General features: G+C 43.0%; 1 protein-coding gene across 1 annotated transcript in view; it reads right to left on the bottom strand.

The window, feature by feature from the left end:
* Positions 1–23,954, bottom strand: part of rnf32 (ring finger protein 32) — a 75,032-nt gene that overhangs the window by 39,200 nt on the left and 11,878 nt on the right. The window contains exons 3-9 of the mRNA XM_041183925.1: positions 22,301–22,446; positions 20,527–20,587; positions 19,473–19,558; positions 18,908–19,178; positions 15,371–15,513; positions 10,958–10,990; positions 10,630–10,754 (exon numbers count right to left, since the gene is read on the bottom strand). Coding sequence (XP_041039859.1) covers positions 10,630–10,754; positions 10,958–10,990; positions 15,371–15,513; positions 18,908–19,178; positions 19,473–19,558; positions 20,527–20,587; positions 22,301–22,446 — 865 coding nt within the window. The remainder of the gene's footprint in view (positions 1–10,629; positions 10,755–10,957; positions 10,991–15,370; positions 15,514–18,907; positions 19,179–19,472; positions 19,559–20,526; positions 20,588–22,300; positions 22,447–23,954) is intronic.

Below are 23,954 nucleotides of genomic sequence, written 5' to 3'. Positions count from 1 at the left end.
TATTTGACCAAGTATGCATCGAGGAGTCCCAGAAAAACTGAAATAAATGGAAATAAGGGGAAAACTCTCCACTGGTTGGAGTCATACCGAGCACAAGGGAAGATGGTTGTGGTTGTTGGAGGCCAATCATCTCAACCCCAGGACATCACTGCAGATGTTCCTCAGGGTAGTGTCCTAGGCCCAAACGTCTTCAGCTGCTTCATCCATGACCTTTTCTCCATCATAAGGTCAGAAGCGTGAATGTTTGTTGATGATTGCACAGTGCTCAGCAACATTCATGACTCCTCAGATACTGAAGCAGTCTGTGTTCCCATGTAGCAAGACCTGGACAACATTCAGTCTTGGGCTTAGAAATGTCAAGTAACGTTTGTGCCACAAAAATGCCAGGAAATGACCATCTCCAACAAGAGATAATCTAACCATCTTCCCTTGACATTCAATGGCATTGTCAGCACTGAATTTGCCACCATCAACATCCTCAGAGAAAGGAACAGAGTTTCAGAGAGAAACAGCCCGAACTCAAGAAGCTTAACACCATCCAGAACAAAGCAGCACGCTTGACTGATACCCAATCCACCACCTTAAACATTCACTCCCTCCACTACTGACGCACAGTGGCAGCAGTGTGTGCCACATACAAGATGCAATGCAGCAACTCACCAGGTTTCCTTTAACAGCACCTTCCAAACTCATGACCTTGACCACCTAGAAGTAGAGGGGCAACAGACGCATAGGAACACCACCATCTGCAAGTTCCCTTCCAAGTCACACACCATCCTGACTTGGAACCATAACGCTGTTCCTTTGCTGTCACTGGGTCAAAATCCTGGAACTCACTTCCCAACAACACTGATGGACATACACTAGATGGACTTCAGTGATTGTAGAAAGCAGCTCATCACCACCTTCTCAAGGGCAATTAGGGATGGGCAACAAAAGCTGACTCTGCCAGTGATGCCCACATTCCGTGAAAGAAAAAAAAACATGATTCCAATCCAATTACCCAAACGTATAGACAGCTTAGAGGCTTTCCCATGTATAGTGACACATGAGGCAGACAAAACATGTACTTGCTCCCATGGCTAGTTTCTCCTGGAACAGGTTGCTAGCCTGTCTCCAGAGGCCATAGCTTGAGGGGTGCCACTCTGCCTCAAGCACAGCTGACCAGGAAATTGCCTCACTCTTACCGCCTGCCATAGGCCTATTGGAAGGATTTACCTGACAATGTCAGGTCACATGAACAGACCTTCCATGGCCACATTATGAATATACCTTCTATCGATATCAAGATGCAGAGTGGGACTTGAACCTGGAACTTCTGGCTCAGAGGCAAGGAGGCTACCAACTGCACCACAAGACCTCACCCAAATTCATAGAGCTGAGGTTTATATTATTTTCCTTGTATGGATTAATAGTTCACAGAATAGCCTGGTTAATTCTTTATTTATCTCTCGCAACAATATAGATGTCCACAAATTCTAATTGATAAATCTCCACCATACTCAACGTCTGACCAAGAACCCTAAACACATTGGAGAAAAACTAATTCATTCAAATAGATCGTCCTTTGATGGTATGTATTTTGGTGCTGTGATTTTTCTTAATAAACTCAATGTCACCTCAGATTCAAGGACACCTTTTCGAACAGAAATACTCTGAGGGTTTGCCATCTGCTGTGTAATTTCTAGAAAGCATCTTTGATGGAATCTGTAATTTCAAAGTCTGTATTTTTTTAGGTGGGCCCTAATTGAAAAGGGAAACTGAAAAAGGAAGCTAAGGCCCAGGCTTTCATTCCCTTTTGCGAAATCAGGAGATATCCTGGTTCGGCAAACCTGACCTTTAAAGAAGGCCAGCCGCAGGTTGGATTTTCAGTCAGGGTTCGCAGACTAAGGTAGGAGTCAGGCTGGGTGATCCTGCAGAGTGCAGAGCCTGCTAGGCGGGGAGACAGTCTGGGTGCAAGGCCTGTCTCTGTGCTTCAGTGCTGTGTTTAAATAAATAAAAATTAATAATAAAATGAAAATCATCTCTTCAGCCCTCACCCACCCACATACTCCCTATGCCTGATACATGCTAACCTATGCCGATCTATAAAATCCACCCACCCTCCATGGCCTCACACATCACTATGTCAACCTATATCCTCCTACACAACTCCCACCTTCCATGGCCCCTCACACCCCATATACCAACCCATGCCCCTCCACCCACTCCCATTGCCCCCATACCCCTATGCTAACCTAGTGCTGACTCATGACAACCCATGACCCCCACTGACCACTCTTTTCCCTTAGCCCCTCCATACCAACTCACCTAGTATACGTGGACAGTTCCTTGGCAGCTTTGACAGCTGGACAGCTCTCTAACAGTTCCCTGAGAGCTGAACAGTTCCTTGACAGCTGGACAGCTCTTTGACAGTTTGACAGCTCCAATAAGTTTGTGCATAAAAAGTACATAATCATGTTCATTCTTAACAATCCCAAAGGGTGCCTTACCCCTCCCAAAGGGTGTCTTACCTCTCCCAAAGGTGTACTTCATCCAAAGGGGCACCTTACCTCTCCAAACCTAGCTATGCAAATGAATCCACCAAGTCCAGAGGTAGCAAAGAGAAGAAATCAATTTTGGGAGTAGTTTACAGGCCTCCTAACAGTAATGATGCTGTAGGGCAGGATATATAGGAAGAAATAACGGGGGCTTTTAAGATGCAATTATCATGGATGCTTTGCTATTTCTTATCTCTACCCAAATGAATTCTACATCCTGATCTTTAGAACTAAAGTCATCTCTCACTAGTGTACTAACATCATGGATGATTTTAATCTATATACAGATTGGATGAATCAGATCGGCAAAGGTAGCCTGGAAGATGAGTTTGTAGATTTCTTAGAGCAGCACATTCTAGAGCCAGCCAGACAGCAGGCTCTTTTAGGCCTAGTAGTATGCAATGAGGTAGTATTAATTAATCACCTCATAATAAAGGAGCCTCTAGGTAGCAGCAATCATAACATTTTTTAAACTTAAATAAAGGCAATTATAAGAGTATGAAGACAAAGCTGGTGAAGGTGAACCAGGAAAATAGATTAAGGTGTAGGTCAGTAGAAATGCAGTGGCAAACATATAAGGAGATATTTCATGACATTCAGGAAAGATACATTCCATTGAGAAAGAAAGACTCTAAGGGGAGAATTTTTCCCCCGTCGGGGGTTGGGGGGGATTGTGTGGGGACGGGCAAGGGCAGGCGCAGACCCAATTGGCGCCACCGATCGGGTCTGCATCATCATTTTATGTCGGCGGGCAAATTAAGGCCTGCCCAGTGTGACACGCGCCTGGAAGCACTGAGCGGGCACCTCTATGCCTCAGGGGGATTAGGTTAAGTTTTAAAAATTTAAATATAGAAAAGAAAAAATTTTAAGACATGTCCCCTTATGTGACAGTGTCACATGAGCTGAGACATGTCAATGAATTTTTATAAAAATTTTTACTCAATTTATAAACACTTCACGAAACCTCATCCCGCCCGTGGATGAGGTTCCATGAAAAATACGAAGGCCGCCTGAGCTCTTCGCCTGCCCCCCAACCTCAAGGTTGGACGGGCAGCTTTGTTAATTATTTTAATTACTATTTAAATGGCCTTAATAGGCCTTTGACAGTTTGGTGGGCACGCAGCTGACTCGGCTGTGTGTCCGCCGAACTGAAAACCTAAATGATGTGTGCGGTGGCGTCAGGACACCCGCCCGATGTCACCACGTGTCATTTTATGCGTCAGGGAGCGGCCCCCCCCCCACCCTGCCCTCCCTTGCTGACCCGAAAATCCTGGCCTAGGAGACGAATGTACTGTTGGTGCCTACTTAAGGACATTAAAGATAGTATCAAATTGGAAGAAAAAGCATACATCTCTATGAAGATTATTGGTAGGTTACATTGGACAGAATTCAAAAACCAGCAAAGATGACCAAAAAAAAAGGAAGGAGAAATTAAAGATTATTTAAAATTAATTAAAGTATAAGGGAAAGCTAGCTAGAAATATGGCAAGAGTTTCTATAAGTATTTAAAAAGGAAAAAGGTAATTGAAGTGAGCATGGGTCCCCTAGAGAGTGAGTCTGGTGAATTAATAATGGTAAATAAGGAAATGGTCAAAGTGTAGAACAGATATTTTGCGTCTATCTTCACTGTAGAAAACACAAATAACATCCCAGAAATACTTGTAAATCAAGGGGTGAAAGGGGGAGGACTTAAAACAATTACAATCACCAGCGAAACGGCACTGAGAAAATATTAGTTGAGTCACCAGGACTGATGGACTTCATCTTAGGGTCCTAATAAAAGTGGCTGCAGCGATAGTAAATGCTTTGGTTTTAATTTTCCAAAATTCCCTTGATTCTGGAAAGGTCCCATCAGATGGAAATTAGCAAATGGAACTCCTCTATACAAGAAAGGAAAGAGACAGCAAAACAGATAACTACAGGCCAATTAACCAAACAGCTATCATAGGGGAAATGCTAGAGCCTATAATTAAGGAGGCTATAGCAGGGCACTTGGAAAATCTTAATGAAATTAAGCAGAACCAACATATTTTGTGAAAGGGAAATCACATTTGACTAATATATTAGAGTTCTTTGAGGTATTAACAAGCAACTTGGATAAAGGGGGACTGTGTATGTGGAGTACTTAGATTTTCAAAAGTTTATTATGCAAATTAAGAGCTCCAGGTGTAGAGGGTAACATAGTATCATGGATGAGGATTGATTGGCTAACAGGAAGCAGTGGGGGGATCCGTGCTGGGGCCTCAACTTTTCACAATCTACATAAGTAACTTGGATGACACAAAGATAAATAAGAAAGCAAATTGTAAGAACACAAAGAGCTTACAAAAGGATTTATATAGGTTAAGTGAGTAGGTAAAAATTAGTTGATGGAGTATTACGTGGGAAAATATGAACACACTCTGACAGGAAAAGCAGTGTATTATTTAAATGGAGAAAGACTACAATACTTGGCAGTAGAGAGGGATCTGGGTGTCCTGGTACATGAATCACAAAAAGTTAATATGCAGGTACAACAAGTGATTAGGAAGGCAAATGGAATGTTGGCATTTATTTCAAGGGGAGTGGAACATAAAAGTAGGGAAGCTTTGCGACAATTGTATAGGGCATTGGAGACACCACATCTGGAGTAGTGTGTACAGTTTTGGTCTTCTTACTTAAGAACGGATATAATTGCATAAGGAGCAGTTCAGAGAAGGTTCATTCAACGGATTCCTGGGATGGGGGAGCTATCTTATAAGGAAAGGTTGGACAGGTTGGGCCTGTAGCCATTGGAGTTCAGAAGAATAAAGGGTGATCTTCTTGAAACATATAGGGCAGGATTTTCCTGTCGGTGAGTGGGAGGCAGGGCCCGCTTGCCGATGCATAAAATGAAAAGCGGTGACATCAGGCGGAACTCCTGATGTCACCGTGCCCCGTTTAAATTTTCAGGTAGGTGGGGACGCAGCAAAATCAGCTGTGCGCCCGCCGACCTGTCAATGGCCAATTGAGGCCATTGAGAGAGTCATTGAACTAGTTAATGGACCTGCCCGTCCAGCCTTAAGGTTGGCGGGCAGGCCAGGAGCCTTGGTGGGCTTCAGAAAAACAATGAAACCTCATCCAAGGACAGGATGAGGTTTCATGTAGGTTTTAAAAAATTTAATTAAAGTTTTTTAAAAAGTTAAGGACATGTCCCAACTCATGCGACAGAGTCACATGAGGGGACATGTCAGGGATTTTTTCTTTCTTTTTTTAATGTTTCTTATTGTAGAGCTGACCTCCCTGAGGCAGGATTAGCCTCAGGGAGATGACTGTGCTCTTTCGTGCGCAAGCGTGAAAGAGCGCATTCTCGGGTTTAGGGACTCCCTCCCCCCTCCCCCCCCCGCCCGCACAGGGAGTGCAGAGTGCTTCCTGGCGGACGTCACGCTGGGTGGGCCTTAATTGGCCCACCCATGTAAAATAGCAGCATGCCTCCAATCAGGGGCGCCAATTGGAAGTGTGCAAGAGACTTCAACTTCCCCCCGTTAACCGGCAGGGGGAAAATCCTGCCCATAAGATCCTGAGGGGATGCTGAGAGGATGTTTCCCCTTGTGGGAGAGACCATACTATGGGAACACAATTTAAAAATAAGGGGTCTCTTATTTAAGATGGAGATGAGGAGAATTTCTTTCTCTCAGACAGTTGTTGGTCCAAGAATTCTCTTCCCTAGAGAGCAGTGGAGCAGGATCATTGAATATTTTTAAGGCTGAGTAAGATATATTCTTGACTGACAAGGGAGTCAAAGGTTATAGGGGGTAGGCAGGAAAATGGAGCTGACGCCACAATCAGATCAGGCATGACCTTATCAATAGCGGAGCAAGCTGACCCTTAACCTGAGGTAATATCCCCGGTTCAAGATGCTACAGCAAGGGGAAACAACATCTCAGCAGCTTTTATGATTCAATAAAATCATCCCTTAAAGTGTAGGTGTAGCTTTAAGAGAGAAGAGGGATTCAAAATGGCTCCAAGAGTACAGTTCCACCCACAAGGTGATGTAAGAAGGCAACTGACCTAGAGCTGGAGCCAGTCTAGAGATGAATAGCAATGTATTAGGATCTCATATGTAGTCTTCTCCTTACCTACTGTAAATATGTACTTTGTTCAGTATTGTTAATAAAGACTTCCTTGTAACTTATACAAGTCTGCTTCATGGTGTCCAAGCATATTCTTCAAGTGTAGTGACAACAGAATATATCATGGTAACAGCAATAGAATCCATCACTCACAGCTCTCTGATAGAAGAAATTCTTCTTCATTTCCATCTTAAATGGGAGACCCCTTATTAACATAGAAACATAGCAAATAAAAGCAGGAGTAGGTCATCTGGCCCTTCAAACCTGCTCCGCCATTCAAAATGATCATGGCTGATCCTCTATCTCAACGCCAGACTCCCGCTCTCTCCCCTTACCCCTTGATGCCTTTAGAGTCTAGAAATCCATCTAATTCCTTCTTAAACATATTCAGTGACTTAGCCTCCACAGCCTTCTGTGGTAGAGAATTCCATAGTTTTACCGCGCTCTGAGTGAAGACGTTTCTCCTCATCTCAGTCCTAAATGATCTATCCCATATCCTGACACTGTGATCCATTGTTCTAGACCCCCCCCCAACCAGACGAAACATCATCCCTGCATCCAGTCTGTCCAGCCCTGTCAGAATTTTATATGTTTCAATGAGATCCCCTCTCATTCTTCTAAACTCCAGTGAATACAGATCTAGTCGACCCAATTTCTCCTCATAGGACAATCCTGCCATTCCCAGGAATCAGTCTGGTGAACCTTCGCCACGCTCCCTTTATGGCAAGTATATCCTTTCTTAGGTAAGGAGACCAAAACTGCACACAATACTCCAGGTGTGGTCTCATCAAGGCCCTGTACAGCTGCAGTAAGACATCCTTGCTCCTGTACTCAAGTCCTCTTGTAATGAAGGCCAAAATACTTCCTAACTGCTTGCTGCACCTGCATGCTTGCTTTCAGTGATTGGTGTACAAGGACACCCAGGTCCCTTTATACATCAACATTCCCCAATCTATCACTATTTAAATATTCTGTTTTTTCTACCAAAGCGGATAACTTCACAATTATCCACATTATACTGCATCTGCCATGTATTTGCTACTCACTCAACTTGTCTAAATCACCTTGAAGCCTCTTCACCACTCACATTCCCACCTAGTTTCATGTTGTCAGCAAACTTGGAAATATTACATTTGGTTCCTTCATCTAAATCATTGATAAATATTGTGAATAGCTGGGGCCCAAGCACTGATCCATCCAGTAGTCACTGTTTGTATTCTGAATACAATCCATTTATTCCTACTCCCTGTTTCCTGTCTGCTAACCAATTCTCAATCCATGCAAATATATTACCCCCAATCCCATTTAATCTTGAACACTAATCTCTTACGTGGGACTTTATCAAAAGCTTTCTTAAAATCCAAATACACCACATCCACTGGTTCTCCCTTATCTATTCTGCTAGTTACATCCTCAAAAAACTCCTGTGGGTTTGTCAAACGTGGTTTCCCTTTCATAATTCCATGTTGACTTTGTCTAATCCTGTTGATATTTTCCAAGTGTCGTGTTATCACATCCTTTATAATATTTTCCCTACTACTGATGTCAGGCTAACCGATCTATAATTCATGTTTTCTCCCTCCCTCCTTTTTTAAATAGTGGGGTTATATTTGCCACCCTCCAATCTGCCAGGACTGTTTCAGAATCTACAGAATTTTGGAAGATGTCAAACAACACATCTACTATTTCCATGGCCATCCCCTTCAGTACCCTGGGATGCAGATTATCAGGCCCTGGGGATTTATTGGCTTTCAGTCCCATTAAGTTCTCCAGCACTATTTTTTTAGTAATACTAATTTCCTTCAATTCCTCCTTCTCACTAGACCCTTGGTTCCTTAGCATTTCTGGGAAGTTATTTGTGTCTTCCTCCATGAAGACAGAACTAAAGTAATTGTTTAATTGTTCTGCCAGTTCCTTATTCTCTACTATAAATTCTCCCATTTTGGACTGTAAGGGACCTACATTTGCCTTCACTGATCTTTCTCTCTTCACAAACATGTAGAAGCTTTTACAGTCTGCTTTTGTGTTCCTTGCAAGTTTTGTACTCTATTTTTCTCCTCTTAGTCAATCTCTTTGTCTTTCTTTGTTGAATTCTCAACTGCTCCTAATCCCCAGCTTGCTACTTTTTCTAGAAACTTTATATGACTCCTCTTTGGATCAACTATTATCCTCACTTTCTTTTGTTAGTGATGGTTGCACTGCCTTTCCTGTTATGTTTATGCGCCAGATGGAGTGTATAGCTGTTGCAATGCATACATTCGTTCCTTAAATATTAGCCATTGCCTATCCACTGTCATGCTTTTTAATGAAGTTCCCCAACCTATCTTAGCCAACTCACGCCTCATACCTTTGTTGCTTCCTTTGTTTAGATTTAGGGCCTAGCTTTGGATCAGGCTACTTCACTTTTCATCCTAATGAAGATTTCTATCATGTTATGGTCACTATTCCCTAAAGGACAACACAGATTATTGCACAACAGCAAATCTAGGATAGCCTGTTCCCTAGCTGTTTCCTTAATGCAACAAAAACAGAAAATGCTGGTAAAACCCAGCAGGTCTAACAGCATCTGTGGAGAGAAAAACAGAGTTAACGTTTCGAGTCCCTATGGCTCTTCTTCAGAGCTGGTTCCTCAACGCATTGGTCTAAAAACATATCTCGTACATATTCCAGGAATTCATCCACCACTGTATTATTGCTAATTTGGTTTGCCCAATCTATATGTAGATTCTGAAATAGTGCCTAGTTCTAGACGCCTCCATGAGGAAACATTTTCTCAGCATCTACCCTGTCAAGCCCCTTCAGGAACTTATATGTTTCAATACGGTCACCTTTCATTCTTCTAAACTCTAATGTGTATAGGCCCAACTTGCTCAACTGTTCCTCATAAGACAAACCCATCATCCCAAGAATCAGGTTAGTGAACCTTCCTGAACTGCTTCCAAAGCAAGTATATTCTTCCATAAGTAAAAGAGATCAAATCTATACACATTACTCCAGGTGTAGTCTCATCAATGTCAGTTGTACAGTTGTAGCAAGACTTCCTCAGTGGGACCTCTGAACAAGCGCAATTGCGGGAAATTTGAGTCTGTAATCTGGAGTGTGGCCTGTATAGTGGGATCGACAGAAGATCATAAAAGATCAAGAAGCCTTTGCTGTGTTACTAATGCCTGAAATTCTGCAATCTTTTTGACCACTTGTTCCTTTTTTGCACCAATTGCATATTTCTCTTGGTGTAAAAGCAAACAAATGGCAGAGATAAGCAGAAAGCTGCAATATTGGATCAAATATTTCCCTTCATGCACGTGCATGAAAGCAAACCAAAAATAAAGCATGTGCACACTTTTCATTGTTTCCATATTTTTTTCTTGGTTTCTTTCACATTTGTCAGCTTAGGAGATGTGTAACCATGATAGGTGACCACTGTATACTTTGGAACTAATATTGACTCAATTCTCCAGCCTCAGGTAGGTATGACAGCTATGGGCTGGATTTAATGCAGCTCGTTGAGATGGGAAACACAGCAGCCAGGCCTACTTAAATGTGAGAGAGGCCCCACTTCAGTCTCCAGACAGTGGCAAAACCTCCCCCGTTTAAATAGGAGGGCGGAAAGGGTTGACGCAGGATTCTCAGCTGGCGGCTACAGAATGTTATTAATGAGCCAATTGACACCCACCGCTATTCATTGGTGCCTCAGGGATTAAATGGGAGTTGTACAACTTACCCATGCCTCCCAAAGGCCGCCCAGCAATGTTCGGTTTGCCAATGCCCCCCCCCAACGATTGATGGACCCAGCATCATGAAGGGCAGGGCTTTGAAATTCACCTCCTGCTCTTGCTTCTGATTCCCCTGCCCTGCATCTCCTGCGAGCCTTACCTTGTGATTTCCATCCCATTCTGATCAATGTAGTCAAGTTCCTTCTTTACCTTTTTAGCAACCAATGAAGCAAAATGTTTCTCTACAAGTTGCCAGCAGATATGGTGTTGTTATCAAATTAGTACCTTGTAGCACATTTCATCCTGTACAGACGAGCTCCATCGTGAATGACCCTGGTCTGGTATTGTTCCTTCCTGCACATGGGGCAACTCTTCCTCCCAGAGAACTTCTCAAAAGCTTGCATGCAAACCTTCAAAACAAAGGTATAAATAAACAGTATAAGTAAGTGCTCACATATTGCCAATCTATTTTTCAGTGTCTCTTTTCATTACTGATAGTCCACTAACTTGTTCCAGACCACATTATATCTCCCAAGTTACACAAAGCACCAAGAACAAATGTTCCTAAAAATTGGAAATTCTAGTTATTTCTCTGCATCTCTTTATCACTTACCCTGTGAAAAACATGCGAACAAGACAGCAGAACCTGTTGGGACAGAACAACAAAAATAATGTATTTGAGATTGAGTTTATACAATCGTTTATGATGTTGCATATAGTTTACAGACTGAAGAAGCATGATCACATTTTCTTTAAACTTAGATTATGATCAGGAAGGTCAGTGCTAGATTTTGACTTGCGAGGAGCGTAGCTCAAGTTGGGAAATTTCCCTGACCCGCCAGACCCACCTCGGTAGAAAGTGCCCTGACATGGCCAATTTATGCACAGGTGGGTGTGGCTGGGTGCAGGATGGAGTTGGGTGCATTGCCCCTAAAATCAAAGTATCGGGGACCATGGTGGCTGGCGAGTACTGAGGCAGAAGTTTGTCCCAGTTGTGTTGGAAGACTATAGGCCCTCTAGCCCTCCCCGCATTCACAAGTATTCTTTTGTTCTTTTGAAACAAAACTACTCTTCCTACAATCCTATAAAAGTGTCAATCAGACAGATCATTAAAATATCAATAACAAGAGGCTTCACACACTTCACGCCTCTTACTCATGTCCAAATAAACATTGAGACATTGACAAAAGAGGTCACAGAAAGATCAGCTCATTATAACCATTTAAAGATGTGAACTAAGCAAAGTTAGCAATTCACTTTACTTGTCAAAAAGAAGCCCCTGCTAAGTTAATGCTTTTATTTGTCTGGGCTCACAGCCAAGTATGCAAAATGAGGAACCCGCCATCTCCCCGCTCCACCCAAATAATTCCGGGGTGGGAAGGCTCGTGTACAGCCTTCCTACCCAGATGCGAATTGAGTCCTTCAAATAGGCAATTAGTGCCAACTCAAAGGTCTCATCCCACCACTCTCTAAGGTGGGACAACCTCCTGAGATAGATCCACAAGTCTCGCCTTTTTTATTCTTTGACAGGATGTGAGCATTGCTGGCTAGGCCAGCATTTATTGCAATAAATAAACCACCTTGAGAAGGTAGTGGTGAGCTGTCTTCTTAAACTGCTGCAGTCCATGTGGTGTAGGTACACATAGAGTGCTGTTAGGAAGAGTGTTCCAGGATTTCGACCTAATGACTGTGAAGTATGTTCCAAGTCAGGATGGCGTGTGGCTTGATGGGGGACTTGCAGATGCTATTGTCTCTGATACCCTTCTCCTTCTAGATACATGGAGGTTGTGGGTTTGGAAGGTGCTGTCGAAGGAGCCTTGGTGAGTTGCAGCAGTGCTTAATCTTATAGGCGGTGCACACTGCTGCCACTGTGCATTGGTGGTAGAGGGAATGAATGTTGAAGGTGGTAGATGGGGTGCCAATCAAGCAGGCTGCATGGTCCTGAATGCTGACAAGCTTCTTAAATGTTGTTGGAGCTGCTCACAGGCAAGTTGAGAGTATTCCACCATACTCTTGACTTATGCCTTGTAGATGGTGGGCAGACTTTGGGGAGTCAGGAGGTGAGTTACATGACACAGAATTCCCAGCCTCTGAGCTGTTCTTGTAGCCACAGTGTTTATAAGGCTGGTCCAGGTCAGTTTCTGGTCAATGGTAGCCCCCAGGATGTTATTGTGGGGGATTCAATGATTGTAATGCCATTGAATGCCAAGGGGAGATGATTGGATTCTCCCCTGTTGGAGATTGTCAATGCCCGGCACTTGCCAATTATCACCCCAAGACTGAATGTTGTCCAGGTCGTTTTGCATATAGGCATTGACTTTTTCAGTATCTGAGAAGGCACGGCTGGTGCTGAACATTGTTCAATCATCAGCAAACATCACCACTTCTGACCTTATGATGGAGGGAAGGTCATTAATAAAGCAGCCAAAGATAGTTGGGCCTAGAACACTATCCTGAGGAAGTCCTGCAGTAATATCCTGTGACTGAGATCATTGACCTCCAAAAACCATAACCATCTTCCTTTGTGCTAGATCTGACTCCAACCAGTGGAGGGTTTTCCCCCTGATACCTATTGATTGCAGTTTTGCTAAAGCTCCTTGATGCCATACTCAGTCAAATGCAGTCTTGATGTCAAGGGCAGTCACTCTCACAACACCTCTGGAATTCAGCTCTTTGGCCATGTTTGGACAAAGGTTGTAATGAGGTCAGGAGCTGAGTGGCCCTGGCAGAACCCAAACTGAGCGTCAGTGAGCAAGTTGTTTCTGAGTAACTGCCGCTTGATAGCACTATGGATGACACTTTCCATCAGTTTGCTGATGATCAAGAGTACAGTGATGGTCTATAATTGGCTGAACTGGATTTGTCCTGCTTTTTGTGGACAGGATATCCCTGGACAATTTTCCACATTGCTGGGTAGATGCCAGTGTTGTAGCTTTACTGGAATAGCTTGACTAGTTCTGGAGCACTAGGTTTCAATACTATTGTAGGAATGTTGTCAGGGCCCATAACCTTTGCAGTATACAATACCTCCAGCCATTTCTTGATATCATGTGGAGTGAATCGAATTGGCTGAAGACTGGCGTCTATGACTCTGGGAACCTCAGAAGGAGGTTGAGATGAATCATCCACTCAGCACTTCTGGCTGAAGATGATTGCAAGTGCGTCAGCCTTATGTTTGCACTGCTGTGCTTGGCTCCCCAATCACTGAGGATAGGGGTTGTTGTGGAGCCTCCTCCTCCAGCTAGTCCACCACCATTCATGACTCAATATAGCAGGACTGCAGAGCTTAGACCTGACTTGTTGGTTATGGAATTGCTTAGCTCTGTCTATCACATGCTGCTTCTGATCTTCAGCATGCAATTAGTCCTGTATTGCAGCTTCACCAGGTTGATCCCTCATTTTTAGGTATGCCTGGTGCTGCTCCTTTAGGACTCAACCAGCTTGGTCAGTAATGGTGCTAACGAGCTATTTTTGGTGATGGACATTGAAATCCCCCACCCAGAGTACATTCTGTGCCCTTGCCACCCTCAGTGCTTCCACCAAGTGCTGTTCAACATGGAGGGGCACTGATTCATCAGCTGAGGGAGGGCGGTATGTGGTAATCAGCAGGAGGTTTCCTTGCTCATGTTTGACCTGATGCCATGAGATTTCATGGGGTCCAGAGCCGATATTGAGAACTCTCAGAGCAACTCCCTCTCAACTGTATACCACTGTGCCGCCACCTCTGTTGGGTCTGTCCTGCTTGTGGGACAGGACATACCTTGATTGTGGTATCTAGGGCATTATCTGTAAGATATGATTCCGTGAGTGTGACTATGTAAGGCTGTTGCTTGACTAGTCTGTGGTCCCAATTTTGGCACAAGCTCTCAGGTATGAGTAAGGAGGACTTTGCAGAGTTGACAGGGCTGGGTTTGGGGTTGCCATTTCTAGTGCCTAGCTCACTGCTGAGTGGTCCATCCGGTTTCATTCCTTCTAGACTTCGTAGCTGTTTGGCACAACTGAGTGGTTGCTAGGCGATTTCAGAGGGTATTTAAGAGCCAAGCACATTGTTGTGTGTCACATGTAGGCCACATGCTGTGTGTCAGGTAAGGACGGCAGATTTCCTTCCCTGAAGGACAGTAGTGAACCAGATGGGTTTTTACAACAAAGGACAATGTCTTCACGGTCACTATTACTGAGACTAGCTGTTAATTCCTGATTGATTAATTTAATTTCCACCAGCTGTTGCCATGTGGGATTTGAACCTGCGTCCTCAGATAATTAGTCTGGGCCTCTGGAGCGACATTATCATGGTGACACTGCCTCTCCTGAAAGCAATTAACGCTGCTACCAGTGTTAAATTGCTGCAGGGCAGCCACTGGAGCTATGGACGGACTCTCCCCTGACATTTCAGCTGGTGGCATATCTTTCTCAAAGATGTTTTTGCTGTTTATCATGCCTTTGAGAAACAGCTGTAGGATATAGAATGCTTTTTGCATATTCTGTCATTGGTTGGTAGGATATACATAACATCAGTCAGATGCAGGATATAAAGTTTTTTTGCATTATCTGAACTCGTTTCTTGAGTGGGCCCTAACTGCATTTGAGTAACACTTCTACTGCCCAACTGGTCGAAGACTATCCATTTAGTGACTGTTTTGTACTCCGCCTGCAATGACCTAGTTTGAAATGGTCTTAACTCCTAAACAATGGAAACTTTCATCCTATAATTTTTTGTTAGATTAGCAAAACAGGTGCCCAGTGTGAAAAAGAGTGCTCCCAAACAATGCACAAGCCAGTTTACTAGCGTTTCTAAACATGTGTAAATTGAATTAAAGGTTTCAGCATATGATCATGATTTTTAGGGGGAATTAGTGTCAAAAATGCTTGAGCTGTACTGCACAAATATTTTAACTGGTTAATATTTTACACTTGTATCTCAATCACTGCTTCTGAATAGAATACAATGAAGTTAGTTTCCTTATAAGCTAGCAATGAATATCTCCAGGAAGGTGAAGTGTTTGCTGCTGTTTTTCAAAGTACTCACTTGCTGCTGCATCCCGAACTCTTCTCTGCATATAGCACAAGGCTGTGCTGAATCTCCCTGTTGTACTGATCTCTTTTTCACCAGTTGCCATTCACTATCTGTTAACGGTGTTTTAGGTGCATCAACCAGACCCATTTTCTGTGCTTAAAAGTACAATTAGTAAACGAAAATTTAAGGTAGGCATTTCTAGTTGAGTAAAAACTGAATCCAGTCAACTATTACTACATTGCAAACTGAACCAGGGCCTTTTTGCTATTTGACAAAAACTTGCTTAGAGGTAATTTAGATAAACACAATTAACCTTAATTCACATTTGAAGCTTTGAAAATGCCTCAGTGCCAATTACTGCAGATCACGGAGCTTAAGTCGATCTTTGAAGCTTCCAAAAATCTTTCAACATACGGGGATTGGTTTATACGTTGAGTATAAAATGTGAATTGCTGGTGTCAGGATAGATGGTCACCATTTTGAAATGTGAAAAAAAAACACCTGAAATTCAAATTTAACCAATGTGTCACGTTTTATTTAATAAAATAATTCTACAAGGATAGTCTGAACCACAATCATAATGTTTTAAAAACTGCCAAATTTATTGTCACATCCAACGCAGAGTTTATCGAATTCATTCCAAGTCACTTTGACTATGACATCATTGTAAGGATCCCACTCTGGGTCACATTTGGTGCTTTTGTTTTCAGGATCATCCCTTGTCAAATCGTCTTCCTCGCCATCCATTGAATTGGGTATTCTGCATTTTTTGAATGATCGGAATGTTCAGTTGGTGGGCATGTGGAAATTCATGGGCGTTTCACCCATGTTGCTGTTGTTACATAATGGGTACTCATGTTGTTGCCGCTGTCTGTTGATGAATCACTGGAAACTGGTCATTTTGGCATTGAGGTCTTTTGGTAATCTCTGAACGATTTTGATCTTTCGCAACACTAGGCATTTTCTCTCCATTAAGCAGCTAGACCAGCTAGCTGTTGCTCTGAAATATTTGCTGGAATCAGGGTTGGATTTGGCCCACATAAGTGAGCCTATAAGCATTGCATTTCTGGTGATGATGAAACCATTCTGATGATTTTTGACAACCCACTCCAATACATCCTTCCCAAGATCAGGTCAATGGCTGGTCCCTGTTTTCGTGACACATTTGGTCTTGGGCGTCTTCTTCAGGGTGGATTCCTTCTTCTTCCATTCTCAGTTTCTCATTAATACTGAATTCCCTCACGGCAGCACAGTTAATTGATGAATTAACAAATGTTACAATGTTTAGCTTGAAGCCAGCTTCATATTTCATTACTTTTGCAGCGGGACCCATTTCTGTTCATTGTTAGCCATGCATGGTTTGCTCTGTGTGGGTGTGTCTTAAACTCCCAAGCATCTTCTTAGTAACAAGGCCTTCTTGATCCCATGTACCAATCCCATAACACTAAATATGCATTTATGAGCTGAAAAATGCGGAGTCGACTTATACGCCGAGTATAGGCCTCAGCATTTTGCCCTCAGCATTTTGGCCTCAGATGAGTGTAGGCCTCAGCATTTTACATGCCGAGTATAGGCCTCATGCATTTTGGCACCAAAAAAAATTGGGTCTTCTTATACACCGCGATCTATAATTGCCAGCAAGTTAAAGTTCATCCATGTTCAAATGAAGAACATGCTAGCAGAAATGGAAAAAGAAACTAACATTTCAGGCTATGATCATGGCTAGAAAGCATATGGGCCTTCAATATAAGAATTGCTGGTGCCACCCAAAGACTTGGCTGAAGTTGGCTAATTCATTTTCGCCTGGTGTGCCTGTGTTGTTCTGAACCATAAGTCAGGGTGAGGGCGGAGGGGGTTAGGGGGTGTGAGTGGGAGAAGTAAAGGCTTTTTTTAAATAGCACAAGAAAAGGCTGACTTTGTTCCACCTTTTATTTCCTCACTACAACACACAGACTATAAAAAATGGCTAGCAAATAACATCACTGCACGGAAGTTAGTTCTTCAATCTATACTGGCTGAAGCCACTGAATTTGCTTCAAAATTGCAGGATTTCCAACTCTTAAAACGGCTGCCAAATAGTTCTACGGTCTAAACCAATATGTCATGGGCAGGATTTTCGGGTCATCGGGCGAGTGTGGTGGGTGGGCCCCAGGAGCAGCTGGGAAACGGCCCACTGCCTGCGATTGGCGCCAAACTGCGATTTCACACTGGCTGGTCAATTAATGGCCAGCCAGCATGAAAGGCACACGGAGAAGCTCAGCGCTGCTGGGGTGGGGGGCAGGAGGAGGGCAAGTGCAAAAGTCTGCGCTTGCGTGGGGGAGCACGCTCTGAAAGCCCCCTGAAGGCAGGGAGCTGAAGAATTTTAAAATCAAAATTAAAGATTTTGAAAATCAAAAAAAAAAATGCCCCCACAAAGGACTCACTCACATGAACCGAGACATAATAAAAATTATGTCAAACATTTTTATTTTTTCTTAACTTAATGTTGGAAACCTCATCCCACCCACGGATGAGCTTTCCTAAAAAAATCCAAAGGCCGCCTAGCCAATTCGCCCACCTGCCAACTGTAACGTCGGACAGGCAGCGAAAAATATGCTAATTCATTGATTAATGGCATAAATAGGCTTCTGAATTGTTGGCAGGCGTGCTGCCGATTCTCGCGTGCGCCCAACTGAAATAGCGCCGCTATTTCACGCTTTGGCGTGTCGGTTAAGTGCCTGCATGCCAAGCGGAAAATCCTGCCCCATGTTCCTGCTAAATACAGGGCAGAATTTTCTCGATCGGGGGCGCGCCACTATTTTACATGGGCGGGCCAATTAAAGCCCGCCCAGCGTAACGTCCGCACAGAAGCACTATGAGCTCCCTGTGCAGGCAGGTTGCGGGGGGGGGAAATCCCAAAATTGAGAGTGCAATCTTTTGTGTGTGCTCATGAAAGAGCGCACTCATCCCCCTGAGGCAAAGTGCTGCCTCAGGGAGATCAGCTGCACATTGAAAAATATTAAAAACAAGAAAAAAAAAATCCCTGACATGTCCTCTCATGTGACACTGTCACATGAGTTGGGACATGCCCATAACTTTCAAAACCACTTTAATTAAACTTTTAAAAACCTACATGAAACCTCATCCCGCCTGTGGATGAGGTTTCATGTTTTTTCTGAAGCCCGCCAGGTCTCCTGGCCTGCCCGCCAACCTTAAGGTTGGACGGGCAGGTCCTTTAATTATTTAAATAACGCTGTCAATGGCCTCAATTGGCCATTGACAGGTCGGTGGGCGCACAGCTGATTTTGCTGAGCCCCCGCCTGCCTGAAAATTTAAATGGGGCGTTGGCGCCCGCCTCCCCACTCACCGACGGGAAAATCCTGGCCACAGTCTTTTTTTGAATCGGAGGCTGACAAGAACCAATTAGCCACCAGATTTGTAATAAATATACACCTCATTCACGATGTTTTAAAAAAACAGGCTACACACCATAATTTTAAAATCACAGCACAAGCATGGTGCAACCACAAAACAACTAAAAGCTAAATATGAAAAGTGAAATAAATTTACCTAAAGTGAGGCCCAAGGGTTTTGGATCCAAAACATACTCTTGTTCCTCATCTTCTTTTCTTTTCTTTCTTCCTTCTTTTCTTATTATTCCAGTATCCACTGCAGGCTTCGCAGTGCTTCTGTCTATGGGCCTGTAGCAGCTAATTTTAGTCCGTTGTTTTGTCTTAAAGGTATTAGACAGTGAAAGGTTTTGGAGCCGCAGATTCCTAATTATGTGATCTTGCAAAGCTACAGCAACGAGCACTGTGGTGTCTGGTTTTGCAGAAATATGCTAGAGGGTACAATGGAAACGAGAATGCAAGAACAACTAATTATTTTTTATTTGAGAAGCCCTCTTAAGCGTGTAACTCATGTCCAACAAATTGTTATCCACTTATTTTGGGGTATACATTTAATGTTGCATGGCTCTCTCTCCTTCCTCCCCACTTCCAAATTTTATGGTTTATTTTAAGAGAACTCATTAAAAGAAGGATTGTGTCTGTCCCTGCTGAACTCCAGAAAGCCTAAATACATTGATGGATAGGAGAGCTGATTGAGAAGTGAAAGTGTTTATGTGTTAAATTACATCACATAAACACTTTGCTTCCTCAATCAGCTTCCGATTTAGGAGTCCGGCTTGGTACAGTTTGCCTGCCTTACGTTCATCCCGAGCTAACACAATGAGCAAACCCATAATTAAAGCACAAGCAGATGATGTTACTTTAAACCATATATATATTCTGAGTTTATATGCTTTTCCTTATTTTACTGAGTCCTCTGAAGATTAAACAGGAAAAAGATCATAACAGGGACCATTCAGAAGTAATTTATTTGAAGAATGCAACAATTTTCAAGCTCAACTTTGATATGTTAAAACTGTTAATAAAAGTTGTAAACAAAAAGTACAAATATGCTTACTTTGACAATTTAATTCAAAACAATGAATGTATTATAAGAAGTATAAAAGCTGATCTTATATTGCACAACATCTATACTACTGGCACCAGTTTCTAGCCCGTGGGTCTTGGCCATAACCTGAAACTATATTCACTGATATCTACTGAAGCCAACGGTAGGGAATATCAGAAGGACAATCCAGGCTAGTAATCTTTGCAAATCCCAAAAGTTTTATTTTCTGCTTCCAAGCATTGGTATGAGATCCACATGTCACATAGCACAAGGCTTAGTGCAATGTGAAAACAGAAGTAGTACTAAATTTATATTGGCTCAATTCTACTCTCCTCCTGAATTTTGAGGGGCTGGGCTGTCTCAGAAGGGATGAGTGGTAATAGGGACCAGTATTTCAATGCTGATCATCTTTGAGAAATGGGCTGCATTAAGCATAACTAATCAATCCAGTTTTTAAAAATATGGTACACTTTCAAAACAAGCCCTGGCTCTACTGTGAACACAATTCAAATTAAACAAGCAAATAAAAACAAAATGGGCTCTCCTTTATTTGTTGGCTCTCAAATGAAGGTGCAAACTATGATGATTCAAAATCTCGACAGCATACCGTTCTTTGCAGAAATAAAAAGATAGGGCAGAAAATTACGCTTGGCATGCGCCAGACATGCTGGAGTGTGAAATAAAGCGTGTTGACGTTGGCCAAGCATGCTGACTTCAACGCGCACTCTCACGATAGTCAGGTCGGCAGGCGGGCATTGGCGCCGGAAGCGCAACCGTTGACAGTTTAAAGGCCTATTAAGGCCAATAATTTAACAATTTTATTGAATTTTTCACTGCCCGCTCAACATAACAGTTAATGGGCGGGCAAAAAGGCCAAGTGACCTTTACATTTTTTAGGAAACATCATCCACGGGTGGGACGAGGTTTCCTAAAGCAAATAAAAATCAAATAAAAATCTAACAGTGAATTAAAAGCATATTCCTGCTCATGTGATGGAGAGGGGACATGTTCTATGACATTTTTATTTCCTTTATTTTTTTTTTAAACAGCGCGTCATCTCCCTGAGACAGCTCCGTGCCTCAGGGAGATTGAAGCGCTCTTTCTCACGCATGTGCGAATTATGTGCTAGGCCCGCTCAGCCTCCTCCTCCCGCCCGCACAGGCAGCGCTCAGCAGCCCGCCTTCCACGTTGGGCAGGTCTTAATTGGCCCGCTGGCCTAAAATCGCAGTGTGGAGCCGATCGTGGGCGGCAATCGGCTTTGCGACCGCCCCCGCCCGCCCCCGCAGTGCACCCCTGCTAAGGGAAAAACCCTGCCCATAATGACAATCTTCTGAAGTAAAAGGAGAAAATTCTGGAAGTGGTTATTCGGTTTTTGCAATGATTAGCATATCCTTTCATGAGAAGCCATCACTGACAGAAATAACTTCTTTAAATAATTGCTATGAATGGGTAAATAGGTACTAATTATGAAGGCACTTCTCACCTAAATGATGGTGGATCCTGATGGATAATTGACAGCCCCAAATTTCGATGTTACATAGCTGATAATGCTAATAATTCCCTCCATGCCACTCACCATCCTGACTTGGAAATATATCGCCGTTCCTTCACTGTCGCTGGGTCAAAATCCTGGAACTCCCTCCCTAACAGCACTGTGGGTGTACCTCCACCACATGGACTCCAGCGGTTCAAGAAGGCTGCTCATCATCACCTTCCCAAGGGCAATTAGGGATGGGCAATAAGTGCTCGCCTAGCCAACGATGCCCACATCCCATCAATGAATAAAAAGAAAAATGTGGACACAAGCCAGCACGTTTAAATACTTTGCAATGTTTCTGATGCTTAGAACATGATGTGCCCCGGCTACCATTTGGATTTGGGCCACATTAATAGGGGCCAAAAGCTATTAAAAGACTGCTGACTAAAAAATGTCTTGTGCACCATAACCACTTGGAGGAATTGGCCTTTGGAGGTCTAGCAAGTGAAGGGTCAGCAAAGGAAAGTGGCCCTAATAGGAGAGAGCCACCAAAGAATTACAATTACAGTTTGTGGCCTTTAATTGATCCTGGTGTGTTCGTTACAAAATGGCCACCGAGTGTCCAAAACACTGATTAGGAACACCAGACACATTGTGGGAGGCACTCTTACGTAACTTACTTAAAAGTTGCGGCTGGATTGAGCCTTGCTGTTTTTGTGCAGCCTCAGAACACCAACAGCACTCACCTGCTGCATCTCGAGCCACTAAGAATGGTTGGCCTCAATGCCTACAGGAGATGCCCAGTTCCCAAGGTGCAATCGGACTTTCAGCGCTTGACATCACATTATTCAGCCCATTATGTAATTTTATTCAAAGTAAGTAAGCCACAATTAACAAAAGAAGCTGTGCGATTAGACAACTGTCTCACGGCGCCTTGGCCTGCATAATGTCTCCTGGAGAATAGGAATGTGGATAATAAAGTCTGCCTTCTACAATTAAACACTCAAGGCAAGATTTACAGGACATACCTTGTTTTTCCATGTTTTGGGACTTGTACCTGGCACCAATGGCACAGTCAGTGATTTGGGTAATGTATCACTTAAATCCATAATGAAAAGAAAACTGTGTCTGCAACCATCAATTTTCAAGGAATTTGCATTTACGAATAGTTTATCTAATATGAAACAAAAATTGAGGATAGATGTTATTATCATAAACTTAAGTCATTTTTCCTAAAATTCATTCTTGTGATATAAGCATCACAAAAAAGCCAACAAATTGTCCATCCCTGGTTTCCTTGATTGAAGTATGAGTCACTTCAGAGAGCAGTTAAGATCTAACCACATTGGTATGGGACTGGAATCACATGTTTGCCAGACTAGGTAAGGATGGCTGATTTCCTTAGCAAAGGATATTTGCAAATCAGTTGGATTTTTACAACAATTTGGCAGTGTCATGGGTACTTTTCCTGATACCGTATCTGCTATTAAACAGAATTCAAATTCTTAATTTCTCAAACTGCAATTAACCTATTTCCTGTTCCTGCTGCTTGGTGTTCATCTCTGCCTATGAAACATGTTTTACTATGTTAAAGGTGCTATATAAATGGTGGACTGGAAGAAGCTTTATAGCGAGGCTTTTCTTGATCCAGACTTGGGTGTACAGGGCACAATTTCAAAATTTGTGGATGACACAAGACTTGGAAGTATTGTGAACTGTGAGGAGGATAGCTTCAAGATGACATCATAAGATCATCAGATCATAAGTAATAAGAACAGGAGTTGTTCATTTGGCCCTTCGATCTGCTCCGCCATTTGATAAGATTGTGGCCAATCTGATTTTGGCTGTAAGTCCACTCTCCTGCCTGCCCCCCCATAACCCTTCACTCTCTTGTAGATCAAAAATCTGTCTAATGCAGCCTTGAATATATTCAATGTTTAGGGTCTGGAAGTGTGGAGGAGAGAATTCCAAAGATTAACGACCCCCTGAGAGAAGAAATTCCTCCTTTTCTCTGTCTTAAAAAGTAAGATCTCTAACTTTTAAGCTGTGCCCCTTAGTTCTGGATTCCCCCATGAGGGGTAACACAGCATTTACCCCTCAGAATCTTATATGTTTCAAAAAGATCACCTCCTATTTTTCTCCAATAAGTATATGATCAGCATTTCTTCTTAAGACAACCCCTTCATCCCAGGAAGCAGTTTAGTGAACTTTCTCTGAACAATGCAGGTATATCCCTCTTCAAGGAGACCAAAACTGTATTCAGTGTTTCAGGTGCAGTCTCAAATAGAGACCTGTCTCCCATAGGCTGGTGGAATGGACAGACAAGTGGCAGCTGCAACTTAATACAGACAAGTGTGCTCTGGTGGGATTTGAACCCACATGAAACCTCAGAGAATTAGCTGGGGCTCTGGATTACTAGTTCAGCAACATGACCGCTATGCCACTCTGTCCCCTAGTGGCTTGGTAGTTAGATGTTTGGTGGCAGCGCTCTTGTCTCTGTCAGTAAGCTGACACTTTAGTGCAATACTGAGGTAGTACTACATTGTGGGAAGTACCATCTCAGTTGAGATATTAAACTAAGGTCCCATCTGCCCTCTCAGGTGGACATAAACAATTGCATGGCACTGTTTCATAGTGGAGCAGGGGAGTTATCCCTGGAGTTCAGGCCATTGGCTGTCCCTC

Source organism: Carcharodon carcharias, chromosome 3, assembly GCF_017639515.1.
Source record: "Carcharodon carcharias isolate sCarCar2 chromosome 3, sCarCar2.pri, whole genome shotgun sequence".
NCBI classification, from domain to species: Eukaryota; Metazoa; Chordata; class Chondrichthyes; order Lamniformes; family Lamnidae; genus Carcharodon; species Carcharodon carcharias.
The sequence above is the reverse complement of the archived record's forward strand: the minus strand, read 5'-3'. Positions and strand labels throughout refer to the sequence as shown.